This window comes from Sciurus vulgaris (assembly GCF_902686455.1).
Source record: "Sciurus vulgaris genome assembly, chromosome: 3".
Lineage (NCBI taxonomy): Eukaryota > Metazoa > Chordata > Mammalia > Rodentia > Sciuridae > Sciurus > Sciurus vulgaris.
This window is the reverse complement of record NC_136463.1, coordinates 81,806,692-81,829,801: the sequence shown is the minus strand read 5'-3', so window position 1 is coordinate 81,829,801 and position 23,110 is coordinate 81,806,692. Positions and strand designations below refer to the sequence as shown.

The 23,110-nt window shown below is 35.1% G+C and overlaps 1 protein-coding gene across 14 annotated transcripts in view; it reads left to right on the top strand.

Moving 5' to 3' along the window:
• The window catches only part of PTPN4 (protein tyrosine phosphatase non-receptor type 4), a 201,600-nt gene that overhangs the window by 131,464 nt on the left and 47,026 nt on the right, over window positions 1-23,110 (top strand). For all 14 annotated transcript variants that reach the window (XR_013762604.1, XM_079132171.1, XM_079132168.1 and 11 more), the window contains 3 exons: window positions 2,395-2,520; window positions 4,603-4,761; window positions 22,748-22,907. Coding sequence is in view for 13 of the 14 variants with exons in the window: in XM_079132171.1 (XP_078988297.1) it covers window positions 2,395-2,520; window positions 4,603-4,761; window positions 22,748-22,907 (445 nt within the window). In the remaining variant the exon portion in view is untranslated. The remainder of the gene's footprint in view (window positions 1-2,394; window positions 2,521-4,602; window positions 4,762-22,747; window positions 22,908-23,110) is intronic.

The following is a 23,110-nucleotide window of genomic DNA, read 5'->3' as shown; positions in this document are numbered from 1 at the left end:
GCTTTCATACTTCTTCAGTTATCATATAATAATATCTATGAAGAGAGCAAAACAATGTTCTCATACAACAGAAAAATAGGTGCCATGGTCAGAAAATAAATTTACCACGTTGCAAACACACTGCAGTGTGGTATTTTTTTCTCTGAAATTTCCACACTCAACAGGAAACATAGACAGCAAGTTTGAGTGGGTGGGTCTCTGAGGTTAAAACTGTTAATAAAATAAAATACCTAAATGTAGCTTTGAATTTAAAGTATTCCCAATATGTCTAGTCTTATGAAGAAGAGTAAAGTGTTTGGATGGTTTATAGTAGGTAAGTATGCTGGATATTTTCTTCCTTCAAAGGATTTTTTTTTTTTCCTTCTCTTAGAAAATGAAAGTAGTTGATATCCTAACTATAGTTAGTGAACTCTCTTACAGCTTTCATTTAGTAGTCTAATATATGAGGGAAGAATAGTTTATAAACCTTAAGGATTAGCACTAATAGAAGAGCCATAAATGGTAAGTTATGGTAAGTTTCTTTTAAAAATTGAATGAGATAACACATTTCCATTTTGTTTTGTTTTGACTGATACGAATATTTGTATTGCAGTGTGAAGGGGGTTAAACTAAATGGTATCCTGAATTGTCTTTAAGTCAAAAAATTCTATTAACTTAAACTCGTGATAATGAGAAATATTCCTGCTGGAATTATTTTGAATTCACTTATGGAAAATGAAATCTGAAGCAGTGTCTTTTTTTTTTTTTTTTAACCAACATTATATCTCTTTTTTAAAACACCCATTCTTTTTTAAATTAAGGAGATATTATCACACCAAACTAAAAAGTTTTTGGCTACAAATTCCTGAAATGATAGGACATTTTCGTGGTTTGGATTCATAAGTAAATTGAGTTACTCATGGTTTAGCAAAACTAAAACATTGCTCTGAAAATTTAATTATCATAAATCATAAAATTCAGAGGTAGGGAAGGGCAAAAGGATTTTACTATACTAATAAATTTAGATATAGAAACTTACCTGATTTGTCTAAGGGAAAGCCAGAACTGGTATCCAGGTCTCCTTATAATTATGTTAATGCTTCCTACTATATACATGACTTTGTTTCAATATAATTGGGTAACTTAATATTAATTTGCTTTGTGCCTTACTTGATAATCTTTTTTTATTTGTATGAAAGTATGTACATAGTACATGATGGGGTCGGGGGAGATGGTGAACTTTAAGGGGAAAAGTCCTGGTAGGCTAAAAAAAAAATTCATGTACTAAAGACCATTAAATCCTATGAATTGTAACTAAAAATAGTTTTGGGTTTTTATTTTACACAAAAATTCTGCCTACATTTTTATGATCTACTTTTTTGCTTGTTTTTTTTGTACTGGGGATTGAACCCAGGGGCACTTTATCCCCAGCCTGTTTCCACTACCACCGCCCCCTTTTTCTTTCTTTCTTTTTTTTTTTTTTTTTTTTTTTTGAAGACAGGTCTTGCTGAGTTGCTTAGTGCCTCACTAAGTTACTGAGATTGGTCTTCAACTTGCAATCATCCTGCTTCAGCATCCCAAGTTGCTGAGCTTATAGACATGCACCACTGGCCTGACATGATCTAGCAGGATAATAGAATGTTTTTTAAAAATTATAATGTAATGGAAAATAGCATAAACAGTTCATGCGCTTCAGTGAATTTACTGCAGAAATAAAAAAGCTGGAAGATGAGTTATTATATACTTTTAGGTAAGGAATTTAATTAATTTTATTAGTCTCCATATAATTCTGAATTTCTAAAAGCTAGTTTGAATAGATGCAATATATTTTCAATGAATTTTGACCAACATTGGAATTTGCATATAAAAGTTTAGTTTTTTTAGTTGTTAACACTCGTAATATTCTAAGGGTTTATGATCTCTGCCCAGATCACTGTCTTGATCTGCACAGATAAATATCAAGATCTTTTTCTTTGAAGATTACTTTTAGTTCTCATATTTATCACAATGATAGCTGATGGGTAATAAAAGATATTCTTCTACTCTCCACCACAAGACAGAATAGTTAATCTTCCAAAATGTTTTTGTAAAAAAGAAACATATGCTGGCCTACTATATATAAGAAAGTTTATGGAAGAAAGAAATTAGGGACTGGGGCTGTAGCTTGGTGGCAGAGAACTCGCCTATCATGTGTGCACCACTGGTTTCGATCCTCAGCAGCACATAAAAATAAACAAAGGTATTCCGTCCATCTACAGAAACAAAAAAATTAAGGAAAGAAAGAAAAAAATTAACATTTGTTTGTAATTTATGTTAACTCATCTAGAATATAATGTATCAAAACATTTTTGAATTTGATTCATAGTTTGGACTACAAAAATAAAACTCAGTGAATTATTTAAATTATTTCTGCAGATCCCCAAGTAAGCCTTTGGCACGGAAATTAATGGATTGGGAAATAGTAAGCAGAAATTCAATATCTGATGACAGGTTAGAAACACAAAGCCTTCCATCTCGGTCTCCACCTGGAACTCCTAATCAGTAAGTACTAATAAGTACTAACCAACACCAAATTTGCATTTAGCTAATTGCCAAATTATTAACTGTATATTTCCATATGCCTGAATGTCTAAATATGTAAAAATTTAACTTTTTTAAATCAAGCATGATTTTTGTTGCTTCACAGCATTATTTCCTCCTTGCCTACTGCTCATGGCAAGTGGCATGAAATAATAGCTTTGGAGAATGACAAAGTAGTGCATTGACCTTCAGTTTCCTCATAGTAAAGGTTCCTGGTGAATAAATTAAGATCTATTAGTGGACTTAAAATCTTTTAAGATTGTTGTTTACACATTCTTTTCCATATGGATTCTCACAGAATTTCTCAGGGAGTGAAGATTGTAAATGCTTTACAAAATGATGGCTATTCTCTTATTTAAAACCCCATCCTACTGCCAGGGGTGTAACAATGTAATAGAATGTTTGGCTTAGCATGTGCAAAGCCCTAGGTTCAATCCACAGCTCCACAAAACAAAACAAAAACTTCCCATTCACCTTCTTTGGCCTAGAAAAGAATTTGCAACAGTAGGCCCCATAAGCTTAGCCATAGCTATGCTAAAAAAGAACCTTGTGATTTAGCCCTTCTGATAGCATTTGTAATAAAAGCTTATGCTTTTGGTGTCCATAATAATAAAATACTGAGCTGGTGTCCAAAGATGTTGATTATTTTAATTTTATAATAGTAACAAGTATGTTGCACCTAATTAATATAATAATAAACAGATGTATATCAGCACATTAACAAACTTTGTTATCCTGTAAGGTTCATTTATAGAATACTTGAATTTTGGTATAGAATAATATATATTTAAAAAAAATTTTTTTTTTGGTACTAGGAATTGAACCCAGCAGTGCTTAACTACTGAGCCGCATCCCCAGACCTTTTGAAGAACTATTCTTTAGAAATATTTTATACACATTAATTTTCAATAAGTTTCCTCTAAATTCTTAAAGCTAAGTCACTGATGGGTAGTGTCAGCTAAAAAATAAACTTCTACCTATTGGACATAAAAAGTATGTGCATAAAAAAAAATAGTTTACAAAACTTTATACCTAGGTGTCTTCCTTCCTTCTAGATGAATCGAACTCTGTAGTTTCTTTTTTGTTTGAATTCCATAGTTTCTATCTTGCCTATTGCAGATTACTAAGTCAGTTTGTCTTATAAAATATGGTATATACCTAAGGCTCGTCAGCTTGTTTGAAGAAATATTGAAACCTTGTTTGCTCCCTTTTGCAGCCAGCCATTTCTCGTTTATTACCAGTACCACTAAATAATTATAGTGAGTTAGACAGGACAGAAGAAAATTTAAAACAGATGACCAAGTAATTTAACAGTATCTGATTAAGTTTTCTAATTAATGAAACAATTTTAGTTATGATGAGAAAAAAATTTTTTTTCTAAAGAGATAGTATAATGTAGTGGTTAAGAGCATGGACTTTAATAGTAATAAGTGTGTTGCATGTAATTTTGATAATGTTAAACAACAAAAGGCATTTAAACTTTGGGCAATTTAATTTTCCTCATCTACAAAATTATACTAACAGTGTCTTTCTGCTAGTATTGTTTTGAGGATTAAAGAAATGGTATATGTAAAACACCTATTTTATGTATGCCTAATATAAAATAAATTCTTTAATATCAGCTATTGTAACTAACAATTGTAATGACAGTAAGTATTTATGTGACTGTCACTTGTAAGGATAGAAATATGGTATTTGGTATCTATTCTTAGTATATAAAGTCCATAAATTAAAAAAAAATAAGAATTAAAAAAGAATTTAGACTAGAAGATATTTTCAAATCATTATTTATTCTAATCAATTTTATAAATTTTGGGTAAGATAGAAAATAGTAGTGACTAAAACCTAGAAACATGGGTAGAGACAATAGATGACTGAATAGGTAAAATTCTTGTGACAGATTTATGTCAGACACTGCTTAGTCAACATAGTCTTAAAAACACAATCTCCACTGTCTCATGCAACCATATAACTAAGAAATTTGACAAATTTGAATTAAAGCTTTTGTTTTTTCCTTTTTGGTTTTTCTTCCTCTTCATTTAGTCGAAATTCTGCATTCACACAAGAGGGAACCCGGTTACGACCATCTTCAGTTGGTCATTTGGTAGACCATGTGGTACACACTTCGCCAAGTCAAGATTTTGTGAGTCAGAGATCTCCATCATCAACACAGGCTAATAGCATCATTCTTGAATCATCACCGTAAGACCTTTTTTCATTTCGCTTCCTATTTCTGTACATTTAGTTGTTCAAATTGTTTCATTTGAAATAATCTGGAAAATTAGAATTTTTGATACAGGATATTTGTGTGATTTTTAATATTTTTGTATTGTCCCTGAGAGTTATTTGTTGACTCTTTCCACTTCTACCCCTAGTTTCTGACTACCTTTAATTTTAAGTGCATATACTCAAATATTTGTGCAATTTTTGTAGCGCTGTGGTCAGGGAGAGGATAATGAAAGGTAGAGCTATTTTATTTACTTATTTATTTTTAAGAGTGTCACTAGTTGCCAAGGCTGTCCTTGAACTTGTAATCCTCTTGCCTCAGTCTCCTGAGTAGCTGGGATTACAGGTGGGAACCACAGCACATGATGTTTTTTCCTTAATATTTTTCAAGGGGCTAGGATTGTAGCTCAGTGGTAGAGTGGTTGCCTAGCATGTGTGAGGCACTGGGTTCAATTCTCAGCACTGCATAAAAATAAATAAATAGATAAATAAATAAATAATAAAGGTTAATTGACAACTAAAAAATATATTTTCTTAAAAAGTTAAAAAATATTTTAAGGAAAAAATAAGAATAGTGTTGAAAAAAATGAAGTAACAAGGGAGAAATAATTAAGATGATCAACACTGAATAAGTCTTAGAAAGCATGCATATAAAAATTTTTATACAGATAATATCGTATTCTTATTTGCTGTACAATTTTAAAACAGTAGAAATTCTAGCTAGTGAGGTGGCACATACCTGTAATTCCAGCTTTTGGGAAGATGAAGCAGAAGGATCGCAAGTTTGAGGAGAGCCCGGACAACTTAATAAAACCATGTCCCAAAATAAAATTTAAAAAAGAAAGGACTAGGGATGTAACTCAGTGGTAGAACAATTGCCTTGCATGCAGTAGGCCCTGGATTCAATCCCCAGTATTGCAAAAACCAAACTCCTACTTTCTATAGTGTGAAAAGACAATAAATAAAAGATAATATATAAATGGAATGAACATATAGGACTATGTATGTGATCTTTAACCACATTCACATCATATATTAAACTGATCTTTTGTAATTAATTTGAAACTAAGTTGATATGATATATGCCATTTAAATATTAGTTCTGGGTCTTATAAAACAATTTCATTGGTGGCGTTTATGTGGGGAGAGGAAGATGTTTAGTGTAACCATTATTTTACATGATTTAAGAAGAATGCAGTGCAAGTATTGGCTATTTTATAAATGCTTTCTAAATTAAAATGACATTTATTTATTTATTTGCTTATTTGACACTGAGGATTGAATCTAGGGATGCTTAAACCACTGAGCCACATTCGTAGCCCTTTTTATTTTTTATTTTGAGACAGTCTTGCTAAGTTTTCCATTCTAATAGATTAAAAGCTATCAAATGAATGTATGAAAGTTAAAGTTTTAACATTAACACAGGTTGCAAAAGGAACTCACATTAGATTTAAAATTGTGAGTATCCACTGTATTTAGCACCTTTTTTTTCTTACACGAAGTACCTTCTCTTTGAAATGGGGTATTTAGTTAAACTAGCATTCTTGGCAGCCTCGTTTAAAATCAAAAGATAGAGACCAAAAGAGCACAGATGCAGACTGACTATGATAGATGAAAAGTGATAGTGAGCCAGGTGTGGTGGTGTACTGGTAATCCCAGCAACTCAGGAGTTTGAGGCAGGAGGATTACAAGTTAGAAACCAGCCTCTGCAGCTTGGCAAGGCCCTATGCAACTTACTGAGATTGTATTTCAAAATAAAAAAGACTGGGGATGTGGCTCAGTGGTAAAATGCCTGTGTTCAATCTCCAGTACCAACAAAACACAAAACAGTGGTAGTGAAGAACCGTAGGTATTTCAAGAATGAAACAGAGTACAACAGTCTGTTTAATGAAAGTTTGGTGGAAAGCTTCATAAGTCTTAATATTTGAAGGTAGCTGATCTACAACATTGTGATTTTTTTTTTAACTCTCTTTTTTTCTGTGTATGTGTGGGCACACACACACATTAGGGATTGAACCTAGGACCTCATGAATGTTCAACAATATGCTCTAGCACTCAGCTATACTTCAAGCCTCATTTTTTACTTGCATACTAATCATAGTTTAAAGGCAGGAAAGGTATATCATAAATTTGGTTGTTGTTTGTTAGGGTGCTCTACCACTGATTTATACCCCCCCAGCCCATTTAATTTTGAGGCAGGATTTCACCAAGTTGCCAAGGCTGTTATCAAACTTAGTCTTCCTGCCTCAGTCTCCCTTGTTACTGGGTTTACAGGTGAGCACCATCATGCCCAGGTAACACTGACATGTTTTTAAAATTTATACTGATATGGTGGCACATACCTGTAATCTCAGCAACTTGGGAGACTGAGGCAGTAAGATTTCAAGTTCAAGGCCCCTTAGCAACTTGGTGAGACCCAAAGGCTAAAGGTGTAGCTCATTGGTAAACCACTCCTAGGTTCAGTCCCTGGTGCCAAAAAAATAAAAAAGTGAATGTAAAAACATAATTTTCATCTTTAAAACCTCATTTTCTCATGATACATCATTACCTATATTTATGTTTAGTATAGTAAACACAGTAAACAAGCTGGCAAAATATACCTGTCTGAAAGATAAGGAAAAACTCAAGTCTGATAAGATTGACAAGGTAGGATTAACTTTCTAAAACAGGGGAAAACTCCTATAATATGAACGTTAATAAAGGCGCTTACTGCCACGAATGCTTAGACTGTTGGCGTACTTGGCCAATTCCAGACATAAGGGAATACAAAGCTGCACAAAACATAAGAATTCTCATTCCTCATCAGAGCTTTCATTCTTTTGTATCAGTATTGGAGTACACAGGACACAGTGCTGTGTTAGGGCAGCATATGAAAACATGCTTCAGCTTCCAGTTCCTATAACTATTCCAGTGAAGACATGCAAGAATGATTAATGATCTTTTAAAATATCTGGCAATTTAGAAATCTTCCCTGAGAAACATGAAGATTATCTCATTGGTGTAATAAATTTAACTAATTAAAACATGTTGCCTCTTCTTTTCTATACTTTGCAAGTATGATGTAAATACATACTTATGCTTGGTTCAGTATAGATAAGGCATACCCAATGTTTAACAAGTTTTTGGCATCTGATATATTTTGATCAGATTATTCAGTGTGACTAACATTGCTTCTTTGGGGCATCCCTTTTTAATCAGTTTCAGGTATTCAAAAAATGTTTTGTTTAGAATTTTTCAATAAGCAGTCTTTGTTCATCTTTTTTTGCCTTGGTAGTCCAAAAGGACCCAAATGATTTTTCATTTTGTGCTTAGGCTCAGGCTGGCTAACTACCAAGTTAAGATGGCTTTTCGATACTTTTCCTTTGCCAGCTTTCCACTCACTCAGATAAACTTTTGTCTTTTGTGCAGTTTCTTTGTATTGGGTTGATCTCACAATAGTTGCTTTTATTCTACCATGTCTCCACTGGTGAATGGTTTGTTTTTTGTTTTTTGTTTTTTGTTTTCTCAGTTCCATTTTAGATGATGAAGCAGGCCTGGCTACAATTTTAGGTGCTGTGGTAATGCCTTGTTTCTTTTTATATTATGAGAACTGGTTTTGACACTAGAGAAAACCATTTTTGACTAAATCTTTTTCATGAGGCCCTTTTTGAATTGTAACACTATCAGAGATTGTGCTGGTTCCTTATTTCATGGTGTTCTGGGTATTATGGTGACTTCTAATAAGATGTCACATAAGTTGTGTGTTCTGGGATGTAGTGTTCACAAATTTAGTGGTAGCATTTGTACTGGAGGTTACTCTATTACTTCCCACTACTGTTGTTTACAGGCTGAGACTTTGTGGCTTTAAAGAGAGTAGTTGAAAGTATCTGTATAGTTGCACACCTCTTATCTCTGATTTGTAGAGGTTTTCTAAGTGAATTAATCTTAAACTGAACAGTTTGACCAGGTAAGATCCTGGCACAGGTTTCTTCGGCATATTATATCTTCTGTGAAGTGTCTGTTCAGTCCCTTAGCCCATTTATTGATTGGGTTGTTTTTTTGGTATTAAGTTTTTTGAGTTTTTATATATCCTGGAGATTAGTGATCTATCTGAGGTGTGTGTGGGGTAAAGTTTTTCTCCCATTCTGTAGGCTCTCTCTTTCCTTTATTGATGGTTTCCTTTGCTGAGAAGAAGCTTTTTAGTTTGAATTCATCCCATTTATTCTTTTTTTTTTTAATTTTTTTTATTTGTAGATGGACATAATACCTTTATTTTATTTATTCATTTTTATGTGGTGCTGAGGCTCAAACCCAGTGCCTCATGAATGCCAGGCAAGTACTCTACCACTGAGCCACAACACCAGCCCCCATTTATTGATTCTTGATTTTACTTCTTGTGATTTAGGAGTTTTATCAAGGAAGTCAAGTCCTAAGCCAACATGATGAAGATTTGGGCCTATTTTTTCTTCTATTAGGCACAGGGTTTCTGGTCTAATTCCTAGGTCTTTAATCCACTTTCAGTTGAGTTTTTTTGCAAGGTGAGAGCTAGGAATTTAATTTTATTGCATATGGATTTCCAGTTTTCCCAGTACCATTTGTTGAAGAGGCTGTCTTTTCTCCAATGTATGTTTTTGGCACCTTTGTCTAGTATGAGATAACTGTATTTATGTGGGTTTGTCTCTGTGTCTTCTATTCTGCACCATTGGTCTATGTGTGTGTATTGGTGCCAAACCATGCTGGTTTTTTTATTATTATTATTATTATTATAGCTCTGTAGTATAGTTTGAGGTCTGGTAGTGTGATGCTTCCCACTTCACTTTTTTTTGCTAAGGATTGCTTTGGCTATTCTGGGTCTCTTATTTTTCCAAATGAATTTCATTATTGCTTTCTCTAGTTCTATGAGGAATGTCATTGGGATTTTATTGGAATTGCCTTAAGTCTGTATAGCATTTTTAATAATATGACCATTTTGACAATATTAATTCTGCCTATCCAAGAACAAGGGAGCTCTTTCCATCATTTAGAATGATGTTGACCTTGGGCTTAGCATAAATTGCTTTTACAATGTTGAGGTATGTTCCTACTCTTCCTAGTTTTTCCTAGTTCTAATGTTTTGAACATGAAAGGGTGCTGTATTTTGTCAAATGTTTTTTCTACATCTATTGAAATGATCATATGGTTCTTTAAGTCTATTGATATAATGAATTACATTTATTGATTTCCTTATGTTGAACCAACCTTGCAGCCCTGGGATGAACCCCACTTGATTATAGTGCACTGCCTTTTTAATATGTTTTTATATGTGATTTGCCAGAATTTTACTGAGAATATTTACATCTGTGTTCATCAGGCATATTGGTCTGAAGTTTTCTTTCTTTGATGTGTCTTTGACTGGTTTTGTTATCAGGGTGATATTAGCCTCATAGAATGAGTTTGGAAGGGTACCCTCCTTTTCCATTTCATGAAATAATTTGAGGAGTATTGGTGTTACTTCTTCTTCAAAAGTCTTATAGAGCTTGGCCGAGAACCTGTTCTAGTTCTGGGCTTTCCTTGGTTGGTAGGTTTTTGATGGCATCTTCTGTTTCATTGCTTGAAATTGGTCTGTTTAAATTGTGTATGTCCTCATGATGAGTAGATTATATGTCTCTAGAAATTCATCGATATCTTTAAAATATTACACTTTATTGGAGTCTAAATTTTCAAAATAGTTTCTAATCATCTTCTGTATTTCACTAGTGTCTCATGATACTTCCTTTTTCATCACTAACATAGTAATACAAGTTTTCTGTCTCCTCTTCATTAGTGTGGCTAAGGGTTTATCAATTTTATTTATTTTTTCAAAGAACCAACTTTTTGTTTGGTCAATTTTTTCAGTTTCTTTTGTTTCAGTTTCATTGATTTTTCACTCTTATTTTAATTATTTCCTGTCGTCTTCTACTTTTGGTGTTGTTTTGTTCTTCTTTTTATAGGACTTTGAAATGTAATGTTAGGTCATTTATTTGTTAACTTTTTATTCTTTTAATGAATGATCTCAGTTCAATGAACTTTCCTCTTAGCACTGTCTTCTTCATAGTGTCCTAGAGATTTTGATATGTTATTATCAGTGTTCTTATTTACCTCTAAGTATATTTTTTATCTCCTCCCTAATGTCTTCTGCTATACATGCATCATTTGGTGGCATATGATTTCGTCTCCAGGTGTTGGAGTAGCTTTTCTGTTTTATCATTGATTTATAATTTCATTCCATTATGATCTGTTGGCATGCAGGGTAGTATCTCTTTTTTTTTTTTTTTTGTATTTGCTAAGAGTTGCTTTGTGGCATAACATAGGGTCTATTTTAGAGAAGGATCCATGTGCTGCTGAGAAGTGTATTCACTTGATGATGGATGAAATACTGTATATATGTTCATTAAATCTAAATTATTGTTATTTAGTTCTATGGTTTCTTTGTTTAGTTTTTGTTTGGAAGATCTATCCAGTGGTGAGAGAGGTATGTTAAAGTCACCCAGTATTATTGAGTTGTGATCTATTTGATAATTGAAATTGAGAAGGGTTTGTTTGATGTATGTAAATACTCCGTTTGGGGGAGCATGTATATCTAATGATGGTTATGCCTTGTTCATATATGATTCCCTAAAGCAGTATGAAATGCCCTTCTTTATCCCTTCTGACTAACTTTGGCTTGAAGGCTACTTTTTCTGATGTGAGGATAGAAATCCCTGCTTGTTTATATAGTCCATTGTGAGTGGTATATTTTTTCCCAACCTTTCACCTTCAGTCTCTGGATGTCTTTGCCTATGAGGTGAGTCTCTTGGAGACAGCATATTGTTGGGTCTTGTTTTTTAATCCAATATGCCAGTCTATGTCTTTTGATTGATGAGTTTTGGCCATTAACATTCAGGGTTATTATTTGAGATATGATATATATTCCTGGTCATTTTGACTTACTTTTGGTTTTTAACTTGACTTGGTTTCTCCTTTGATTTTCCTTCATTGTAGTTCCACCCTTTGCTGATTTTCATTGTTTTTTATTTCCTCCTCTTGGAATATTTTGCTGAGGATGTTCTGTAGTGCTGGCTTTCTAATTGTAAATCCTTTTAACTTTTGTTTATCATGGAAGTTTTTTATTTTGTCATCAAATCTGAAGCTTAATTTTGCTGGATATAAGATTCTTGATTGGCATCCATTTTCATTCAGAGCTTGATATGTATTGTTCCAGGACCTCCTCCTTTGAGAGTCTGGGTTGAGAAATCTGCTGAGATCCAAATTGGTTTTCCCCTATATGTAATCTGATACTTTTCTCTTGCAGCTTTTAAAATTCTAACCTTATTCTGTATACTAGGCAGTTTCATTATAATGTGCCTTGGTGTGGACCTGTTATGATTTTGTATATTCAGTGTCCTATAAGTCTCTTGTATTTGATTTTCCATTTCATTCTTCAGGTTTGGGAGATTTTCTGATACTATTTCATTAAAGAGATTGTTCAATTCCTTTGATTTGTATCTGTGTGCCTTCCTCTATCCCAATAATTCTTAAATTTGGTCTTTTCATGTTATCCCATAATTCTTCAAAGTTCTGTTCATGGTTTCTTACCATCTTCACCGTGTGGTCAGTATATTTTCAAGATTATATATTTTGTCTTCATTGCTTAAGGTTCTATCTTCCAAGTGATCTAGGTTTTTGGTGATGCTTTCTATTGAGTTTTTAATTTGGTTTATTGTTTCCTTCATTTCAAGGATTTCTGTTTGGTTTTTTTCAGAATCTCTTATCTCTTTATTGAAGTGATCTTTTGCTACCTGTATTTGCTCTCTTATATCATCCTTTAGTTTGCAGATCATTTTAATTGTGTACATCTGAACTCCTTCTCTGACATTTCTTCTGTGCTATCAATGGATTTTATTATTGTTTGGGTATTTGGGGCACCTTCTTGCCTTGTTTTTTTTCATGTTGATCATGTGTCTTCTCCTCTAGCAGTGCATATCTGAAGTATTACAGTTTCTACCCTATAGACTTAAAGTGTCCCTGCTGGTTTCCAATACCTTGCCTTTAAGGGGAAGATCAATATTAACAGCACCCCAATGCAAACAATATGCAGCCTTAAACCAAATGCTCCTATTAAGACATTTACAATTTTATCACAATAAACTGAAATGATATATTCAATTATTACCTACAATATAAACAGTAGGTTTGCAAAAGGGCCTGCAGTTTCTCATGGTGGACAAAGAGAGAAGGGGGATGTGGTATGAGATGTTAATGAGGTAGGAGGTGAGAGTATAGAGGTATTAGATTATGGGAAGTGTGAAAGAGGAATCAAAAGAAGTTGGCAGTTAGCAAGGAAGATAAGAGACTGGGGAGACAATAAGTGGGAGAAAATATATAGAGAGAGAGTTAAAAAAAGAAAAAAAAAAAAAAAAGAATATACAACAAAACTATACTGTACTATTCAGACATCCCAGTCCTCAATATCCTGATGCTTGAAAAGTACTTGGTTTCACAGATGTTGGGGATATGAGGGTGGGAAAAGAAAAAAATTTTCTCGAAGGAAAATTGAACGATTGTTTCTGTTGGAGTTCAGTATCCTCCCTGCTTCCTTTCTAATCTTATATTTGGGGTTGTCTGGATTTTATTGGTATCTCCACTCTCAGGATGGTGAAGGTGACTAGATTGAGATGGTTAGTCTTAGAAGAGGAACTCCTGGAGGGCAGGGTATAGCCCTTCCCGGTTGGAAGACTGCACCCCAGGAATCTCCTTTGGGTTCCACTCATGTGGTGTAGGAGCCTGGACTTAGCCCCTTACATTGCCTGTGGACCCCACAATTCCTGATCTCTAATTTAATCTTTAAACTCTTATCTCTTCTGGCCTGCCTTTTTGACTTCCCAATCAGGAACGTCTCTCTGCGGAGGTCCTGAGGGTTGAGTGCCAGGACCTGCGCCCCTGTTGTGGAGAGCTGTTCTGTATTGGGCAGATCAGAACCAGGTGCTGAGAGCTGCAGACCAGACACAGAGCTTCAAGTGCTGGGCCAGGTTGATGGCTGGGAGGATGGTTGGGAGACTGGGGTTTGGGGAACTGGAGGACCCTGTTGATTGCCAAATTGTGGGACCAGGTGATTGGTGGATGCCAGATTGGGGAGGGAGTCAGGTCGCAGCAGGTGCTGCCCAAGTTGGCCCTGGGAACTTGGTTGGTACCAGGCTGATTGGCTGGGCAAGTCAGGATCAAGATGCCTTCATGCCCTGTTCCAACCTACTGACCCCATGCAAGGCTCTCTCCTGCCTCTGCAGCAAGTTGATGGCTATTAATACACCTAGCAACAAGATTTCAGGTGTAACCAAGCCTGCGGGGACCTTGGTGGTGGTCTCCCAGGCTCTGGCTGTTGTCCCTAGATGGAAGTGGCTACACCTCTATTTGGCAGCTGCAATAGCGGCACATCTGTAGGTACCTTGATGTTGGGCATTCATGCCCCAGCTGATGTCCCGAGATGGAAGCTGTCCCAACTAAAGATGGCAATGGCAGCAGCAGGTAACCCAGTATGGCGGCAGAGGTGTCCAGAGATGAAGGTGACTGCTCTCAGAGGTGGGGCATCAAGAATAGGCTGTACAGTGGTATTGGGCAGATTATTCAGAGATGCAGCGCTGTGGCGCACATTGCTGCATCAGGCGACTCCAGGCCTATCCAGTGTCCCATGGTGGAAACTACCCCATCGAGGGGGCTATGGCGGCGGCTGCAGTGTCCCAAGATGGAAGTGGCGAGCAGACCCCTGTGTTGGTAGATGGAGAGCCAGGCACCATGGGGGTCAGCATAGTGAGGGTTGGGGGCCTGATCCTCCTCTTTAACCTCCCAAATCGCTGGCATTATAAACACACAGCACCACACACAAATATCTTAATTTTTTTTTTCTTTCTCTTTTTTAGGTATTGAGAATTGAACTCAGGGGTGTTCTACCACTGAATTACATCCTCAGTCCCTTTTATTTTGAGACAGGGTCTTGCTGTAAATTGCTGAGACTGACTTCAAATTTGTAGTCTTCCTGTTTCAGCTTCCCAAGTTGCTGGGATTGTAGGTGTACACCATCACATCTGGATTTTTGGAAGGGCCTTTTTTAGAAAAAGACACACACAATTGAATATTTTCACATGTGTAGATTATAAACCCCCAAATCATTTGCCTCCTCAAAATTCCTTTCTTCTGCTTTCTGAACTGAAGTGCAGAAGGACATTCAGGAGAGAACGTAACCGTGAAGAGTTTTTGCTTTCTCTCCTTGGTTCACAGAATTTAAAATGACTGAAGCTTTCTCATATGACATGTGTTTTATAAGTTAGTTCAAATTTATAAATGCATATGAAATTTGACCAGTTTTGACCTGAAAAATAACGAGTTCTAAGACAATAAGCTTAATCGTAAAACTAATTATAATCCATTAGTTGTTTACAGTATTTTTCACATAAATTATCTCTTTTTCTACTTAGGCAAACTCAGTGAAGTAGGAAAGATATATAATGCCCGTCTTTATAGAAGAGAAGCCACACTTACAAATTGTCCCAATTTACAGAACAGAATTTAGGCCTTCCCTACCCAAACTATTCAGAACTTTGTACCCCATTTTGACTTTGTAGATTTTTTTTTCCTGCAATTTAGAAAAATCTCTTTGTTGTGTGGGTTTCATAGATTTTAGTTTTACCATTGGCCAAATGTGAAAAAATTCAGACAGTGTTGGATTAAATAGGAAGCTTTTCAACATACAATAAAATATGTTTTTTAAGATTTTACACTTACACTTTTTAAAAATTGACATAAAATTGTAGTGAAGTAGATCTCGAGATCATCTTACCAATTCTGTAATTTTTAAGTAAGTAAGGACATTGGTTGCACTGTGTAGAATGGTTACCATTTATAAGTAGATGTAACTGAGACCGTAGTTTACCATTTTCTCTTTAAATACTTAACAGAAAATTAGACTTTTCATTTTTTATATGTATATTTTATATGTATTTTTTTTAGTTGTCAATGGGCCTTTATTTTACTTATTTATATGTGGTGCTGAGAATTGAACCCAGTGCCTCACACATGCCAGGCAAGCTCTCTATCACTGAGCTACAACCCCAGCCCTAGACTGTTTTAGTTTGTAATTTTATGAGATATAAACAATTACCTGCAATTAATTTCTAAAAATTTAACAGAGGTTTATTGTAATAAATTCGCATCACAAGTACTAGTATACTCCTCATGATATGTAACAGTGAAGCCAGGGTATTTATATAAAAATAATCACAGAGCATGTGAATTGCATGGTTAAAATTTTATTTTTCTTAGAAAACAAATTGCTAAAGACAGCAACAGGGAGCTGCTTTTGACTACAAAATAAGCTGCTTTCACTGCTATTGTTTAAGCATTTTGTGAGTAATTAAAGCTGAATGGACTGAAATAGGTTTTTTGCTCATATGTTGATTGACAGTTTCAACATTTTTTTTGCTACTACGTGACAAAATTTTGCCATTAACAGCACTTACACATAAAATTTCATTATTTGTTCTCTACTTAACATTTTATAAAACATCAAACTTTAAGATAACTTTACTTAAGGTAAACAAAAACAACCCAATATGAAATTTGAACATTTGGAACACTTTCAGAATTATATTCCCATCTCCCCTTTTTCTTAACATGTGAAAGTTAATTACCTGTGTATAAATTTTACCATAAGATTTTATATGTGGTAAATCTAATGCAATATGTCTTAAGCTCTGACTTCCCATCCCTTGGATCTAACCTTCTGCTCGTTAAAATACAGTTTCTATTAAAATTTAAAATATTACCATTTATAACCAAAATAACATTATTGATTAGTTGATTGGTTTGGGGTACTAGAGACTGAACCCAGGTCTGCTCTCTACCACTGAACTATACTCCCAAGCCTCAGAATGATTTAAAATAGTCATGTTTGGGATATGCTCTTTTAAGTCCCAGGAGTTCTGTTGAGGCCTCAAATATAGGCAGATAGGAGGGGTGCTTAGCCTTTTAACTATTTTATAAGTTGGCTTCTGAGAAACATTCCATTTGAAGAAAATATTCCACTGTTACAAAAAGTTTAGAAACTTCTGCTTTGAAATAACTTTCCAGCTGGGCACGGTAGCACATACCTATAATCTAAGTCAAATCTATAATAATCTATAAGTTCAAAGCCATCCTTGGCAATACCCTATCTCAGAATGAATTTTTTTTTCAATGTGGGTTCAGCGTGTACCATAGTATAAAGGTATTTATTAGCATGCACTAGGCCCTGTGTGTTCAGTCCCCAGTGTGTGTGTGTGTGTATCACACACCAAAAAAAATTAATTAAAAAAAATAACTTTCCTACTGCTTTTTGCAGTTATTTTCTTTGAGGTGCAACTATATAAGAGCACAAGTGGCCAGGCACAGTGTGCACACCCCTGTAATCCCAGCAGCTCAGGAGGCTGAGGCAGGAGGATCCCAAGTTGAAAGCCAGCCTCAGCAACTTAGCGAGCCAGCCTCAGCAACTTAGCAATTGAACAAGTGAGACCCTGTTTCAATTTAGAAATAAAAAGTATTAGATGTGGTTAAGTGCCCCTGAGTTCAGTCCCTGGTATCAAAAAAGGGCAACAAGCTCTGGATTCTGACTGGATTTTAAATTAGGTTATATCACTTCTAATCATGTGACCTTTGATGAGTCATTTTATCTCTGAAAACCTCAGTTTTCCCACATGTTGAAAACCAAGATGATAAGACTGTCTACCTCATAAGTTACTCTTAGCATATAAATAATTTTCTTCAATTAATTTTAGGCAAATATACTGACAGCTTTTAATTCTATTATGAATAATTTATTTGCATGTTTAAAGTGTGAGTATCTGATTAAACACAGTAAGGAATTCCACAAATTCTCAATGTTTCCTTACGTCTCTGATCACAATACTTTATGCAGACTTCATAATCCTCAAGTGATAAATCCACTTCCCTGAACCATTGTTTCCTGGACCAAACATTCTAGAATTACACCTAATGAGTACCCACAGTTTTGTCCATCCTCATGAAGTCCTTTTGCTTAGACCTCAAAGCTTTGCTTTTCCTCTGCTGTCTCTCAGCTACTGGCACTAATGACTTTCATCTGCTGCCAGCTTTCTCCAGTTCATATTCCAGTCTTGATCAATAGTCTGGCAATAAAGTCTTGCAATATATTATGAACCCTACAAATTCTAGGTTGCTTTAGGATAAGGAAAAGAACCAACAAGAATATGAATAGAAGGAGATATCAAGCAATGGTGGCTCAGAGGTGATTTAGAAGCTATTTTTGCAATAGCAAAATTAATTGTAGATGGTGCTGTAGCTGTGGTGTTTGCTTACCTGCCTCCCATCTCTAGCTAGTCTCTGTGATTTGTATTTTGTAGCTAAGGTCAGGGACTTTTATTTGGTTGAAACCAAAAATCTCAAGTCTAGGAGCCTTCTTCTAGAATAGATTCTGACTGATAAAATAATATAATAGCATCAGTTTTATTGTATGTTAATCTTATCCCTGAAAGTATGTGTGTACTTTTTTATATGCACTTTTTAAATTACCTTGAGCATTAATTAGTAATCTATCTGAAAGTGTTTACTTGTAAATACTCTTTATTTCAGTATAAATTAGCCAAGAAGTCAAAAAACTTGAATTTTAAACCAGAATTTTGTGTCTAATGTAATATAAATAAAGTCATGTCAAATCTCAGGGAAGATTAGGACAACACTAGTGAGTACAGTTCAATGAGACACAATCTCCAAGTGTATATATTTTAGAAAGTAGTAGTTTTAAAAAGAGACATCATTCATGGAAAGTTTGTATTAGTGTCTATCAAGAAATAAACTTTTTGTTTATTTCCTAATCTTAAATTTTAAAAACTTTATGCTGCTTCTATATTAGATACGTATGTACCATTGGACCTTTTGCCCTGTTTTTTAAAATTCACAATCTTAAAGGTCTGTCTTGCTCATTTTTCTTTCTTATAAGTAACTAAAATAATAATTTCAGGATTTCATTTCTTTCTATCTTTCTGTATGACACATAATTTTTACCTATCAACTTTAAAGCCAGATGATGGGCCTCCATTAGTAAAACTCCAACCACAGCCCTAATGATCCTGGCTTTTTTCTTTGGTTTCTCTTGGCCAAGTCCTGTCTAAACTGTTAATAGATTATAACATTTTAAAATTATAGGTCCCTTTCTTCAGGGTACTAACTGTTATTTCCGATGGGGCTGTAGTTCACAATGCTGCTTGCTTATTCTCCCAAGTATGTGGTGCCTATGCATTCTGTTACACTTGCCAGATATTTGTGTGTGTGTGTGTGTGTGTGTGTGTGTGTTTGCATGTGTGTATACATAGAAATCACATCTTTTTAAAGAACTAGTCTATTTTCATGGTATTCTTTTTAACTGTATTACAATTTCTGATCATAAATGCATCGTTTCCTTATGAAAGTTATCTTCCTAGATAATTATTGAAGTAATAGGTTGAATATGATAGCGCTACATTAGATATGAAGAAGGAAGTTATCCCTCATTAAGATAAATTAATACTTTTGGAATATGTTTTTAAAATGTAACCGATAACTTGCCTAATATATAAATTTCAAGTCTTGATTATCTTGATTACTTTTACAGACTTTACTGTGTGTATAGGTATGTGAAAGTATATATGCGCATGTGTGTGGATAGAATTTTGACTGCTAGGTTGAAAACATAGAAGGGGGAAATAGTTACCAAGATTACTGGCAGAGTATATACTTAGAGTGTAAGAGCTCCCCAGGCCAACCTGTCAGAAGCAGTTATTTGAAGAGCTTATCTGTCACTCTAAGAAGTTACTTTTACAGGAAAATTATATAAGACAGAAGGCGAGTAGCCTATATCTTGAAACAGTTTTTACTTTTGTTTCCTCTGCTGCCTCCTTTTGGACACAGACCCCCCCAACCCAGGTCTATATACTTGGACTCCCTTCTCATCCCTGTCTTTCTGCTTTTCCAAAAGTTAAGGAGAGGTTGTGCTCAAACATCCAACGGAGTCTGGCAACTAAGACAGGCGGGGACTCAAGTGGATTGGAGTTCCCATGCTTCATCAAAGAGCAGCTGCTGCCACTTGGCTCTGTCTGCTGTTTGACAATTGGTAATTCAGACTCGTTCTTTCCAAAGCTTATAGATATTTCATTTTGAAAAATCCAAATTTGTATATAATTTTTAAAATACAGTCATTAACTCACATTTTTATAAAAACAATGGGCCAAATACATATTGGCCAGAATTAGCTCACAAGCCATGAATTTACAACTACTGATCTAGGACAGTGGTCTTTAATCAGAAGTACACAGTAAAAATCACCTCCAAAACTTTTTTGACAATATGTGCCTAAACTCTGGCCCACAAAAACGCAGATTTAACTGCTTCAGCTAAATCCCATTATGTCCGTGCTGTCCCTCTTGGTTAACAATTATGCCCATACTCACAAGGTTTGGCTGACTTAGATGTTATACTGCAGATCAGGCTTGAATTTGTCCTGCTGTATATTTTGGTACTTTATTTAGACTGTTAACAAGACCAGGAGTAAGAGAAGTTATTCTAACTGCGTTTCCATCTGATCCCAACATGGTACCCTTTCCACAGGACTTCAGTTTTATGGGTAAATGCTTCCTGAATGACAACTGTACCATCAGGGAAAAAAAAAAAAAAAAAAAGCTTCTAATTGTCTTACCTAAATGATTATACTTAGGCCTAAGTTAGGTCGGAGACCTGCTGTTCATTGTGTATGGAGTCCAGCAACTTCTGGTTTTTGATAAGTTTTGGAGACATTCTATTCACTTTTAGAAATCTTGAGTTCTGTCAAAGTTCTGTCCATTTTGATCTTTCATAATTCCATTTATGAGGCCATGGTGGAAGTCTCTATTCTAGATCACAGAAACATTTCCTTGGAGTAGGAACATTTGAATGTATTATCCCTTAGAGGCTTGGGTTCTTGGCAATGTTTGGGGCCTGGGATCCCTGGCTACAGGCAGATGTCAGTGAAGTTTTTGCTGAAAAGAAGGGACCTGTGTGTGTTCTGATGAGTCATTATAGACTTAACAGAATTTAGAACATCTGTGCCTTGGAGTACTTGTATGCAAATGTCTAGGCACTATTGTTTACTTACTGCATGGTTGTAGTTTTTATCAGACTAGAAAATTTCATAACTCTTTTTCTTAGGGAAACACCCCCCCTCAAAAGAAAAACAAATTCCCTGGAAAACCATGCAATGACATCCTTCATTGTTAATCCCCATATCTACCAGATTTCTAGTAGCCAACCTCTAAAGAAGTTCCCACCCTTTCTAACAGAAAATATATCTAAGGGTCACTGTGTTAGTGGACGTTTCTATTATCTTGGGCTAAATTATGCTGTGATTGCAAATGAGATGAACTTATAGGGACTTAGAACAACAAAGTCTATTTCTTTATTACATTATATGTGCATCATGAGACATTTGTGATTCTGATCCGCAGTATTTTCATGCTGTGTTTGTAATGTGTCCAGTATACACATTTATTAAAACTCCCTTCCAAAAGTGACACATACTAAGCTGGGAGTATAGTAGCTTAGTGGTAAAGCCCTTGCCTGACATGTGTGAGGCTCTGAGTTTGATCCCCAACTGAAGAAAAAAATAAGTGATACATACCACTTCTATCTGTGCCTCATTGGCTAAAGCAAGTCACATGGCCAAACCTGATATGGGGTGAGGGGAGGGTAAAGAATATTTTGAACAATGAGAAAATCTGACAGTCTCTCTTTCTCAAGACTTTAAGGCCTGGGTGTTAGGTATCTGTTGTCAGTCAACATAATTAAGTAGATTCTAAGTGAAATATGTGCCTAAATTCCACAGCCACAGCCTTGTGACTTGACATAACAGAGATGAACATTCTTACCTGCCCTTAGGCAATGAGGTAGTAATCCTTATGTTTCCCCAAAGGGCCTCCTGCCATCTCAGAAATAGATGATAAACTCAGTGGTGGTAAGTGCTCTTATCAAGAACTACTTTTCCCTTTTCTTGTTCTGTTTTCTTCCAAACTCAACTTCCATAGTGTCCGCTTCCCAGGACACAACTAAAACCTCTGGTTCCCCCTTCTTTGTGGAAAACTCAAAAGTAGTGTTCTGTATACTGTGCATGTTCTTAAAAGCTACAATTTCTCCCTTGAAATTTATCCTGTAATACTTAGTGTTCACTATCAGTTCCTGCAAAGTTGAGGGTTATGCTCCCTAATGTTAACTATATTTTTGCTTTCTCTCCTAAATCATGTACCTGATACTTATTTCATCCAGTTTTGCCTCTTCTGTGATGCTCTCTGCACTATTATAATCTTGTTACATTGAGTTCATTACTCTTCTTGAATCATGTTAAAGGTAGGCCAGCTAGGTGCAGTGGTGCATACCTGTAATATCCCAACAATTCAGGAAGCTGAGGGAAGATGACTGCAAGTTTTAGGCCAGGCTGGGCAACTTAGTAAGACCCTGACTCAAAATAAAAAAGGCTGGGGGTATAATTTAGTAGTAGAGTGCCCCTGGCTTCAAAAAAAAGAATAGGCCAATCATTTTAAGTTCTTCAGATTATACCAGGTGTTTTGTCTGTGGCACAGCCCAGTTCTCAGTTCTGGTGTCTCTTTGCCTACCTTATTCTCTGGCTAACCATGACTATACTGAAAACCTTAAAAATATGTATTTCAGAAAGGTATGTGCATTGTTAAAGTAACGGATACCTTCATAGGAATATTTTTGAAGTTCATTTTATCATATAATTTTTACTGATTTGGTAAAGAAATTAACTTTACCACTTTAAAGGTAAAGTGGCACTTGCAGATAAATATGGCATTTAAAATCTGTCTCCTAAACATTGTAAATATTTGGGTTACTTGAACTTTTAAAAAATAATGTGTAAGACAATTTCTAAAATATTTTTTCCACTTTTTTTCTTACCTAGATCACAAGAGACCCCTGAAGATGGGCAGCCTCCAGCTTTACCACCTAAACAATCTAAGAAAAATAGTTGGAACCAAATTCATTACTCATATTCTCAACAAGATCTGGAAAATCATACTAATGAAGCATTTGATGTACCGTCTTCCCCTGAAAAATCTACTGTAAGAAGCTTCTTCATGGGCTGGGTTTGTAGCTCAGTGGTGGAGCACTTACCTAGCATGTGTGAGGCACTGGGTTCAATCCTCAGCACCACATAAAAATAAAAATAAATAAATAAAAGTCCATTGACATCTAAAAAATGTTTTTTTTTTTTTAAAAAAAAAAGCTTCTTTACATATTCTCACTTTTCTTTCAGTTTTTCAAA